At 36.3% G+C, this 12,488-nt stretch overlaps 1 protein-coding gene across 4 annotated transcripts in view; it reads left to right on the top strand.

Annotated features, from left to right (window-relative positions):
* The window catches only part of LOC126481152 (uncharacterized), a 248,064-nt gene extending 242,986 nt beyond the window's left edge, over positions 1-5,078 (top strand). For 2 of the 4 annotated variants that reach the window (XM_050104719.1, XM_050104718.1), the window contains one exon: positions 4,806-4,924. Coding sequence is in view for 2 of the 4 variants with exons in the window: in XM_050104720.1 (XP_049960677.1) it covers positions 4,806-4,913 (108 nt within the window). In the remaining 2 variants the exon portion in view is untranslated. Of the gene's footprint in view, positions 1-4,805 lie in introns of all 4 variants that reach the window. The other 2 variants (XM_050104720.1, XM_050104721.1) reach the window with 2 other exon arrangements.
* Positions 5,079-12,488: the final 7,410 nt, after the last annotated feature.

Raw genomic sequence — 12,488 nt, 5'->3', positions numbered from 1 at the left:
GATCTATTTATTTTGCCTCTGGTGTTGTGATGGATATCTTCTCTTGCACTTAACATAAAGTAGTACAGCACAAATATTGAGGTTTGTAATTGAAGGTATTTTTATGTTGACAAAGAGGGGTCAGCAACAACTTTCCAGCGTCTGTGATATGGCTGGAGTGTCACCATAACAACAGACTGAAAGAAATGTGAAACTAAAAAAAAAATAATAATAATGTAAACCATCCTTAGATACTCATCCATGACTAAACCTACCAATTTCTATGTAGATAGGACACTCATGCTGTATTTCTAAAATATTTTACTTATTTGACTTCTATGACTTCAGAGGATCATAGTGGAAGGTTCTGCATTTTGTCAGGGTTGCAGAGTGGTTTATTAGGTGCAAACTAATTCTTTGCCCAGCCCAGGGTTCCCTGCAAAGCATAGTGCAACACTATAGCATTACCAGATAAATGACAGAGGCCCAATATAACTGAACAAATCATTAATACCCACTCTGAAGAAAAATAGCCCCTTGACTGCACCCTGCAGTCATTACTTCCTTCACAGCAGAGTGCTGTTGTTTAAATAGGAGTGAATTACAGCTACAGATAATTTACTTATCCAATAAATTCGAATTTTGAAAGCAGTAAGTCATCTGTTGATAACCAAACTGACTTGTGCAGAGAGTATTAAATTTTTAAAATGTTTGCACAATTGATTGTGTATTGAAGACTCCTAACTTTTTAGAGAAGACTGGGATTATAGGAACAGGTCAGTAATTTTGTGAAGGCATGAGCTTATTTGTCAACAAGTCAGGTACATTTTTTTTCCTTTCTTTTAATTGTGTGATTAAATACCACATAATATTTTGCAGAATCGGTGAGGAAAGGAACATATAGGAAAAACTGACAAGAGCAAGGGACAGGATGATAGGACATCTGTTACAATATCAGGAAATAACTTCAGTGATACTAAAGGGAGATGTAGAGGATAAAAACTGTAGAGCAAGACAGAGATTGGAAATCAGGACATGGAGGACAGAGGACATAGGCTACAATTGCCACTCTGAGATGAAAAGGTTGACACAGGAGAGGAATTCATGGCAATCCACATCAAACTAGTCAGGAGACCCATGACTCAAAAAATAGACATTCCTACTTTTGGAGTAGGAGGATTTAGAAACATCTGTGGGTGTGATAATATCCTAGTGAAATTCATACTTCCAAGGGATCTCTGCACGCAGAAGATCTGTTGTATTGATTTTGCATCTCTGTTGCTTTCTGAGTTCAGACATGAGTGATTTCAATCATTTGGTTTGAACATTCTTGTATGTTGATAGGAGTACACTCTTGTCTTATGGTTATCCCATGTTACCTGGCACTTGATGGGAGTATATGTGTTCATGTGATACTCTCTTTAGCTAGAGTAAGTCTGTCTTTGTAGTGTTTCTTGCACTTCAGGGAGCAATAGGCTATACATGTGGTGTTTTCTACTTGGTCCCACCGCAACAAGAGCTTTTATAAATTCTAAGCAATATGAGGATCTCTTTCTTAATATGAGCCAGGTCATCAGAATTAAATTTACCCGAATATTTGGGCAGATCTTCTCAAGTGGTTAACAATAGTGATATAAATCAATGAATTTTTACAATAAATGATCAAAAAGAAGTTCCTCAGATTGTTATTGAGCAATGTATTGTATGGGTTAGAGGTCTGAGAGAGGACTATATTAATGTGATCATAAATTATCTAAGAGATGTAAGTTGGGGCTTTGGGTATGAAACTCAATTTCATACCCAAAGCTCCAACTTACATCTCTTAGATAATTTATGATCAGAAACTCAATTTCATACCCAAAGCTCCAACTTACATCTCTTAGATAATTTATGATCACATTAATATAGTCCTCTCTCAGACCTCTAACCCATACAATATGAGGATCTCTTTCTTAATATGAGCCAGGTCATCAGAATTAAATTTACCCGAATATTTGGGCAGATCTTCTCAAGTGGTTAACAATAGTGATATAAATCAATGAATTTTTACAATAAATGATCAAAAAGAAGTTCCTCAGATTGTTATTGAGCAATGTATTGTATGGGTTAGAGGTCTGAGAGAGGACTATATTAATGTGATCATAAATTATCTAAGAGATGTAAGTTGGGGCTTTGGGTATGAAACTCAATTTCATACCCAAAGCTCCAACTTACATCTCTTAGATAATTTATGATCAGAAACTCAATTTCATACCCAAAGCTCCAACTTACATCTCTTAGATAATTTATGATCACATTAATATAGTCCTCTCTCAGACCTCTAACCCATACAATACATTGCTCAATATTTAGTAGCGTGTTTGCATCTAAATGAGAATGTTGTTCAAAACAGATTGAGAGAAGGTATTTTATCATGTTCAGCAGAGCATCCCTCTCCCATGATACTTAGTTTGTACATACTCTTGAGAAGGTAATAATAATATTATCTCAACAGATATTCATACAAATTGGTCAGTAGTTTGTGAAATACTAACTTAAAGATCTGAAAAGTTAAAAAAAAAAAAAATCACCACAGATGTTGACATTAATTTCAGATTTTCAAATCTGCCATCCTAGATTAAAATTTTTCCCAACACTTATTTCCATCTGCACTTGGAGATCTGTATAAACTGACAAGAACAATATTCTCTTCTCTCTATCTTATAAAGCAAAATTCTGCATCAGGATGAAATTTCACAGTGGTAAGACACTGGGTTTGAATGTGGAAAGATGGTGGTCCAAATTCCTGTGCAGACATCCAGTTTTAGGGGTTCTATGATTTCCCTAAATTGTTCCTTTGAAAAGGTGTGGCAGATTTCTTTCTATAGTTCAAGCCTCTACTCTATCTCTAACAACATCAAAATAGATGGGAAATTGTAACCTAACTCTCTTTCTTTCCTTCCTTCCTTCACCAAGCTCAGTTCAGTACAAGTTTACAAATATCTTTGCAAATGTAAATGAATCTTTAACAAATTTCCAGAACCTGTATATTTTCTTATACTTCTACTCATAATGGCTCCACTAACAGACCCATGTGGGATGTAAAACTAATTTTGATTGTTAACTAATGTTTTGACTCACACACAATATGTCAACATTTTCAATGCAACAGACATGTTCTAATTCTAACATTATTCCTGATGCAGAGAATATTAACTTTCAATAGTGTAACTTTTCTTTATTTCTGTCATTATTTTTCTGCAGTTAACATTCTTATCAGTAGAACGCCTCATTTGTGATGCGTGTGGGCTACAGTCTCAGTACATCACATTATAAATTTATATTTGGACAAGAGAACTGAGATAAGTTTAATTCAGTTACTTGGTAAATAATCAGCCTGTCACATTTCTTCAAGTTTTAGCCTTCTTTGTGTTTCTTTATTCAGGTGTTAAGCTCATTTTTAGGACACAGATTATGTTTATTGTTAAAATGGTGAATAAGAGTAGTAATGGGTGAGTGAGTAAATATGACTAATTGAATTTGTATTTTACAGCTTTTCAAGTTTTATTTCACATACACAATAAACAGCAGCCCTTTTTGTTAGATGACATTTTGTGGTATTAGTACATATTTACAACCATATTGCAATCAGTGTTGGATTAAACAATTATATTTACATCTGAGGAAGTTCCATTTGATACGTCTTCCTATAATTCCCAATAACGAGATGCTCTTCCTAATAATTTATGAAACAGGTTGCACATTTGGCTCATCACCTATTGTAATGGAGTGCACATTATCTGGTAGTGATGACCCTCACTCCAGAACAGAAATTCAGGAATCAGCAGCCTGTGACCTGCTTGCAAACTTGTGTGAGGCATTCCTTATGAAAGGAGGTATCCAACAGTTGGGGAAGGAGGGGGGGGGGGGGGGTGTCACCAATCATTCCTTATTGTCCATTGCTTACATCCAGATTTCTTTCCACTGAGCCCAACTCTATTTTGACAGTAAGATGGCAACACATTGGGGAGTGGGATACTGAAGTTCAATGTGTGTAAAGCAGACCATAGCTCTTGATTTGTTACCAGTACTTCTCAAAGTGCCCTGGACCCAGCAGCTAACTGCCAGCTTCTCCCCAGCTTTACTAGGCAGAGATGAGTGTCTTTGATGGCCTGGGCTTCTCTATCTGTTGTCTTGATCAGATATGGCTTGAGATCTGGAGCTCATTCGTTCCAGAGCCCAGAACACAGAATGTAGCTTCACATCAGATACTGTAAATCCATTTGGTAAATCAGACTTGAAGGAGGTAGCCTTTAGTGTTGTCCTCATGATGGATGGGCCCCTCTCATTCATTTTTAACCTTCCCCTAACATATCCCTCTCTCCTTGCGGAGGAAGGAACAATTAGTTTGGAAAGGTACTTGGTATATAGAAGCAGATATGTTATATGTGTGTTGGCAGCACTGACAATTCTCCTTAAGATAAATACTGGCCAGAAACGTCAGGTAGCTTTTTTGTTTTGATACACTTATTTTTTTATAATGTATATAAGTATTCATGGCTCTCTGCATTTCTCTCAAAGCAAAAAATTCAAATAATCCAAGAATTTTATTAAAGTTCCAGAAATGTTTAATTGAATTCATTATTGTATAATGTCTCTCCAAATTAAGTGAGTGCCATTTTAACCCTTTGTTATTTTCAGACAATTATGTGGAGAGAGAGAGAGAGAGAGAGAGAGAGAGAGAGAGAGAGAGAGAGAGAGAGAGAGAGAAGAAAGAAAACGTACCACCAAAATTCTACAAGCAAGTTTGTGAAGCTTTTACTATGGAAAATTATTTTTTTTTGCAGGAAGTTCGTGCACATTTATACTCAATGTGGAGTGGTGGTGATATGGCTTTCATGAGGGTGCCAGAATCAGCTGAGTTACCAGATGGTCCAAGTCATACTGATAATTGAACTTAAAAAAACTTTTAACTATAAATGTTGTGTGCATGTGATTTTAAAGGTACAAATTATGAGATTGTTTAATATAGTTTATGAATGTTCATATTTCTTCTTTATAAACTGTGGTGCTATACCATTGCAGATGTCACCCATAATAAAAGAGATCTTCCTTATTGCTATATTTTTCTATTATATTTGAGAGAGTGTTTGAACTGGCTTTATTTGAAAGATTGTTTCAAAATGTTTTTCCTTTATTATATAGTCTTATACCATTTTAGTGAGCAACTTCTGAGTCTAGAAGAAAACACTAAGTTCTTTAATGCTGCCCCAAAAATTTAAAACTGTTTCCCTTTCAAATAATTACTAGCAGATTTTAAATATAATGTTGTACATATGTATGTGTGTAGTAAAGTGGTTTGTGGGATAAGGTATCCTGCATGAGCAGCTCTCTGTCAGTGATGATTTGGTCCTCAGCAATCTTTGCACTGGCTTTTTACTACAACCAGCAGTAATTGGACATAATTTTTTGTCTCTACAAACAAAGCAGATTACCATTTGATAAATTGTCAATATCATCCAATGCTAATTTTCCAGTGTAAAACACTTAGGTATCTATGTTTGTTATCTGAAAGTCTTTGCAAGCTGTGTATTGTAGGGTACTCGTTATTACCTGTTAAGTACCAGATTTTTATCATGTTTCATGTACAATTCCTAAGTGTAACATTGAAGAAAAACATGTTTATGTAATTTATACATTCTAAAAATACTCTAATTTCATCATCATACTTTCTTTATGATTGTGTACCTCCATATCCTTTTACGTGAAAAATGGTGACTAGTATTATTTACATAATTTTTACTGAGAGGCAAGGGTTCTCTCCTCACACATCCTCCTAAAGCCAAGGTATACAAAGCAAATCAGCAGCCTTTTATTGAAACTAATAAATCTGAATGGTGGCTTGGTCATTCCTGCAATTATCATATGATATTAATGCCAATCAAACTGGTGTTGAATAAATCAAACAATGGAAAATCCAGGATGGAATGTAACCATATTAGAGAAGGGGAGTTGCTACTCACCATATAGCGGAGATGCTGAGTCGCGATAGGCACAACAAAAAGATTCACACAATTATAGCTTTCGGCCATGACAAAGGCCTTTGTGGCCGAAAGCTATAATTGTGTGAATCTTTTTGTTGTGCCTATCACAACTCAGCATCTCCGCTATATGGTGAGTAGGAACTTTCCTTCTCTAATATTGTTGGTGTTGAATAAACTAATACAAAAGATAGGTCACATAAATAATGCTGTAATCAAAGCTAGTGAATCTCATAATTCAGATCAACATCATCATCAGCAGCAGCAGCCATTTGAAACCCACTGCTTTATGATGGTCTCATCTTTAGTTTAGCTAGTAGAATGTTACTGGTATCCCATCAGGTGCAGTGGCCTCCTCCTGTTGAGCAGTTTCATTTGGTTTTCTATCTTGTGATAGAAAATTCATTTTGATACCTATCATTTTGACATTTGTCTGATGATCTAAATGAGAAACTACAGTGTGATCTTTCTCAGTGAGACAGTTTCGGAATAAGACGTTTAGTATTTTGGCCTGTTCTGTCATTCTCCATTTTGATGCCATGTGATCACAGTGTGTCTGGATAGTTGGCTTTGATCCTTTATTGTTTTAGTAATTTCCAACATACATATATCTATTGCTCGATGATTGGCCCTCATTTTCGGTATGGTTCTCGCATTAAAAGTACCTGTCTGGTAATACACACTGTTTGTCAGTTTTTCTTTTTGTAAATTTTTCTTTACACACACAAATTCTTGTAGAATGGGTCCACAGACTGTACAAATTCTTAAAAGGATATCATGTTCCACTCATGGCTGTCAAATTTTTTATTTTTGCTATTGTCATTTAGGTATTTTGTATAGCTGGTGTGGGACAGCTTTTAGGAATGGTAAGCAATACATTATACAATACACAGCTGTAAAAGTTATTTTATTATTGACTATCGATTTCAGTCCACCCTTGCAATGTTTACGTATTATGAATATGTCTACTGCAGTATAATGTGTTATACCCAACATGACTTTTGTCTTAGGATGTAAACATTAAAGTCAGTAATTTTAATGCAATTCAGGTTCTTACATCATTATCAAGCACAAATAATTGGTGCTGTTATATGGCATAGATGTATGTTGTGTCCTACTTTGCAACAAAGAATATGACAGCTGTGACCACTGATATAAGTAGCATAGTTACCCTACACATGCTAGTTCTCATGCCTGTTGAACCAAAAATGTATTTGTGTTTCTTGAATTCTTCCCAGCAGATTGAATATTCCATTATCTTTCGGGTGTGTGTCTGGTTTATGATTAATTCTTTTTCTGATATTTCAGTGGACAACCTTACAGGCATTGTCAAGGTGAGTCACTTGTAATATTTTTTAAAAACGTCATACATGTGCATTCGCTCCACAAAATGGTTCAAATGGCTCTGAGCACTATGGGACTCAACATCTTAGGTCATAAGTCCCCTAGAACTTTGAACTACTTAAACCTAACTAACCTAAGGACATCACACACACCCATGCCTGAGGCAGGATTCGAACCTGCGACCGTAGCAGTCCCGTGGTTCCGGACTGCAGCGCCAGAACCGCACGGCCACCATGGGTGACATTTGCTCCACAGTATTGTGTTATGTTGTCAGATGAAATACCAGAACAAGAATCAGTAACATCCCGGATGCTTACCCAAAAGATGATGGAATAAAAATGCATTTGTTTACTGTTATTTATAACGCATATTGTGCCTCGACATGGCACCAAACTACTTGTGCATGATAATGCCATAAATACTAAAATTGTAAAAGTGCAAGGCAGCCATTAACAGAATGTATAACACACTTCCTCTGAAGCTTAGTTTTGAAAACTGTGTTTAGTCTACCAACATCACACCATGCCATTTATATTCTTCTGTTTATTTCTTTTGTTATCCATTGAGTTGTTGTCTTCAACTGCTCATAATACAAGAACTCATCAGGTAATCCTGTGGTTCAATTGTTCAGTTGAATTAATTTCATTTTTGAAGAGTTGGTTATACATCATTTTTTTTGTTTTATTATCGTTTATTTTCGGGCTTGTTGTGTAACCTTTTCTGTTCTATTAAAGTCTACCATTCATTGAGGAAGTTTGCCTACTTTAGAGACAAACATTGTGTTGTTGTTATTGTTATTGTCGTCGTGTTCTTCAGTCCAAGGACTGGTCTGATGGAGTTCTTCATGCTATTCTATCTTGTACATGTCCCTGCTTACTCTATTCAAGCCTTGGTTTCCCTTTGCAATTTGTACTCCTGACATCTCCCTCCTTTACCAAATTAACTGTTCCTTGATGTCTCACAATGTGTCCTACCAACCATTCCCTTCTTTTAGTCACATTGTGCCATATATTTCTTTTTTCCTCCCAACTTGATGCAGTACCTCCTCATTATTTATTCAGTACATTCATCTAATCTTGAGCATTATTCTTTAGCACCACCTTTCAAAAGCTTCTATCCTCCTCTTCTCTAATCAGCTTATCATCCACATTTCACTTCTGTATAAGGTAATGTTCCAAACAAATTCCTTCAGAAAAGACTTCCTAACGCTTAAGTGTATATGAGATATTAATAAATTCCTCTTTCTCAGAAATGATTTTCTTGTTATTGCCAGTTTGCATTTTATATCCTCTATACTTTGCCTATCATCAGCTATTTTGCTGCCTAAATAGCAAAACTTATCTGCTACCTTTAGTGTCTTATTTCCTTATCCAATTCTGTCAATATGGCCTGACTTACCTTGACTACATTCCATTATCATCGTTTTACTTACAACCTCTTTTCAAGAACTTTCATTCTTTTCAGTTGCTCTAGCAAGCCAATTGCTACCTCTGACAGACTTAGAATCCCATCATCAAACCATAATTTTTTTGCTTCTTCTTCCTGAATTTTAAACTCCTTTCCAAGTAACTCCTTGGTTTCCTCTCCTGCTTGCTTAATGCACAGATCAAATAACATCAGGGAAATGCTACAACTCTGTTACATTCCCTCCTTGGCTACTGCTTCCCTTTCATTCCCTTTGACTCTTATAATGGCAGTCATTATTGCCTCGTGTATTCCTACATTTCTCTGGAACTGAAACTGTTCTTTTATGAAGTTGGTGTCTGCCAGTTTCTCTATTCTTCTGTAAATAATTTGTTAGTATTTTGCAATGACAACTTATTAAACTGGTGGATAAGTAATATTTACATCTGCGAGGGCTTGCCTTCTTTGGAAAAGGAATTATTGTATTCTTCTTTAAATATGCATATTTCATTTGTTGATACCTTTTGCGTACAAGGTGGAATAGTTTTGTCGTGGCTCGCTCTCGATATCACGATTCTCAGAAGTTTCACTGTTTGAGTAAAAGGCTTCAAAAATTATTTTCAAATATGAATGACAGAAGTGGAACAGCATTTGTGAGAGTTTTAAACTCATTCCTCATATATAGTGTCTGAAGTTATGTTCTCAGCAAATTGCTCTGAAGGAAAGGGACATATTTTGTGCGACCTCTGCAGCAATATTTGTGGAAATTGACTTGGATACAAAATAAGCTTTTTTGGCACTAAATAAATTTGTAGCAAGGAGATAGGTCTGTACTATAAAGCTGAAGCATTCAGCAATCTGAGTGATAATTTTATCTCACACTTCTGTTGCAACAACAGTTTTTTGAATCCATTTCCCTGTCTCTGTCACAGGATGCAGCAGCTCTGTGCATGTGGTGGAAATATTGTCAGTGATGCTATCTCAGACATATTTTTGAAATCTTCTACCCCTTGTACAGTCAGCAGATCATCTACTCATTTTTATAACTGACCGTACAATATAGAAATTTGTGGCACAATATGATCAAATACAGACAGCCAAAATTGAATTGCTGGGTGCCTTAATTTTAGATGGAGCCCTGTTGCTTGAATAATTGTTGTGGTTTGTTGAGACATAAGCTCCGTTTGCTCCAGGCCTTCTACACTCTATTTTTGTACACAGTTTGCACAGTTCTTGGTTTAAAATTCCATCTCATGTTGGAAACATGAGTGAATTTTCTATTCACTATGTCAGTAAGCACCAGTAATGTGGTGTGGAGGACTATGGAAAAAACTAAGAATCTAATTAAGGCCAAAAAAAAAAAAGGAGAGAGAGAGAGAGAGAGAGAGAGAGAGAGAGAGAGAGAGAGAGAGAAAATTGTAACATCCGTATTGTGACTCATTGCCCAGGTTAAAACCAGATTCAACTTCTGGGCAAAACAGTGAGCAAAATAGGCATGTCTAAAATGTTATTCAGAAGATTCTGTACACCTGAATGATGACCCCCTCATAACAGCTGCGCCATTGCAGCTCTGAGAAATAATTTTGTTTTGTCCAAAAATCCAGTAAAGTTTCTTTGAGCGATTCTGCTAACATTTTTCAATCATATTCGCAAGGAGTAAGGGAAATGTAAACCATTTCTGCAGGTTTACCCTCAGTGAAAACATATCTGATTACTATGACAAACTGTGATATTGTTGAAATATTATTGTCTTATCTGTGATAACTAATTTAAAAAACAGGGACAGCAGTTTTCTTTCTTGCTTGGTCATGATAAATCTCCAGCATACAGGAAAACAAATCATCTTTAATATGTTTACATGTGCCATTGTAAACTAGCCTTCAAAAGACGATCACTAAGCGCTGTGTCAAATCCAGCAGTGAATCCTAGACAACCTCTGAAAATTCCTGGATTTGATGAATCACTGCATTCGTAATGTCCATGAAGTGCAAACTCAGAAACAGCACAATCTTTAATACAGTACATAGTTTTAGAGATTACGTAATGATATTTATGAATCTGATCATTGTGTCATTCAACTGACTGCCTATAAGCATTATCTAGTTGTTTTCTAGTATCCCATTTCCCAAAAATACTGCGATCTAGCTATGCAGTCATATATGGTCTTCACTGCTCTCATTTTATATGATCTGTGATAAATGTCCAAGATCGTCAGAGCCTCTTAGCATCCAAATTGTACTGCACCCAGTATTTTCTTTTGCAAACAACAAACACGGAAAACAGTACAATTTCTTTACTTTAACTTGATTTCCGACTTCTCCTTAAGTCCTTGATTCAAACCTCTCCACTGAAATATCATGTATATTGACTTTTTATTGTAGACATTGGACATCTCAGAACTCACTTCTTCAGACTTACAACTACTTATTGTATCTTCCTGCTTGACATACAATAAAACTAGACGCAGTATTGATAACTTAACTGCAACAATCAAGAGAAAACTCCTGCCAGCCATTGCTGACTACACTCCTGTTGTTATTTCAGTTTGAGAAGTATAATTGCTCACAGGAATCAATGACCAACAGATATTATAAGTGGCAGAATAGTGTATACATGAATTACCTTCTGCATCTGCAATTTATGTTTCATATTGACAGAACAACTAGGAAGGAAAAGGAACCACACTTTGATGAGATTCTAAAGCAGGAGGGGAAGTGTAGGCTCCTGGCAGATACAGACCAGAACCTTGCTCTAGTGCTCAGTATATGAGGTGTCTGCTGCCCTCACTCCCTTCTTTGATCCTCACCAGTGAACTCACCAGCTGGTATGCTGTCTTCTGAGATGCAGAACCGGATTCAAGGCACGCATTGAACTGAGCACATAAGAGCTGATCACCAGTTTCAAACATGACTGTGGATGTTGTCAGGGAAGATTGTATGTATATTACTGAATAATTATCTGTTATAGAGGCAAGAGAATCGATGATTTTAAACTCAAAATCTTTATGAACTATAAAATTTTCTCCGACCTAAATATTTCTACGGGGGGTCACTGCTCCGTTGCACCACAGGACAAACCACCACTGCCGAAATGGCTACCTTCACCTTACCATGCAGTCCAACATCAGACAACTGTCACATCTGAATGCTCTCCACAAATCTAGATAGCGCACAATTTGATTAACCAGCCAAATGGAGACCTGCAATGAGGCCAATTCCAGAATTTATCAAGTGCTGATAACACTGTCTCATATAAGTGTGTGGCATTTCCATGTCCTCCACAGGGACCATTCAGCATCTGATGCTGTTCACATCCCTTATAACACCTTACCAGGCCTGGCAGCTACACTAAACACAAATAAAATGAATGCACTCTGGTAGCCATTCTACCTGTCACAGAACTGCAGCTCTAATCATTTACATACCCACCCGATGGTGTGCTCGTGTACAAAGTTAAGTTCACATCCGACCATGTCTTCTGGGTGCTTGTCTTTCTTTTTTGTCGGGCACTGAATATTCTTCAGTGTACCAAATAGACATAATCAGTGGCTTGTTTTTAAGGGCAGTTAGCAAAGATTTTGTTAAAACTCAGTCAAAAAGTTCTTCAAATTGTATGAATCCCACACAAGTGGTAATTGATACTCGTTGCTCCACAATTTTGCAAATAATCCATTATGATATATCAATTGCTCACCTTTCCCTGATTACATTGTAATGCCTTTTTTTCCTGCAGAGATGATAA

This window comes from Schistocerca serialis, chromosome 5 (assembly GCF_023864345.2).
Source record: "Schistocerca serialis cubense isolate TAMUIC-IGC-003099 chromosome 5, iqSchSeri2.2, whole genome shotgun sequence".
Taxonomy (NCBI): domain Eukaryota; kingdom Metazoa; phylum Arthropoda; class Insecta; order Orthoptera; family Acrididae; genus Schistocerca; species Schistocerca serialis.
The sequence above is the reverse complement of the archived record's forward strand: the minus strand, read 5'-3'. Positions and strand labels throughout refer to the sequence as shown.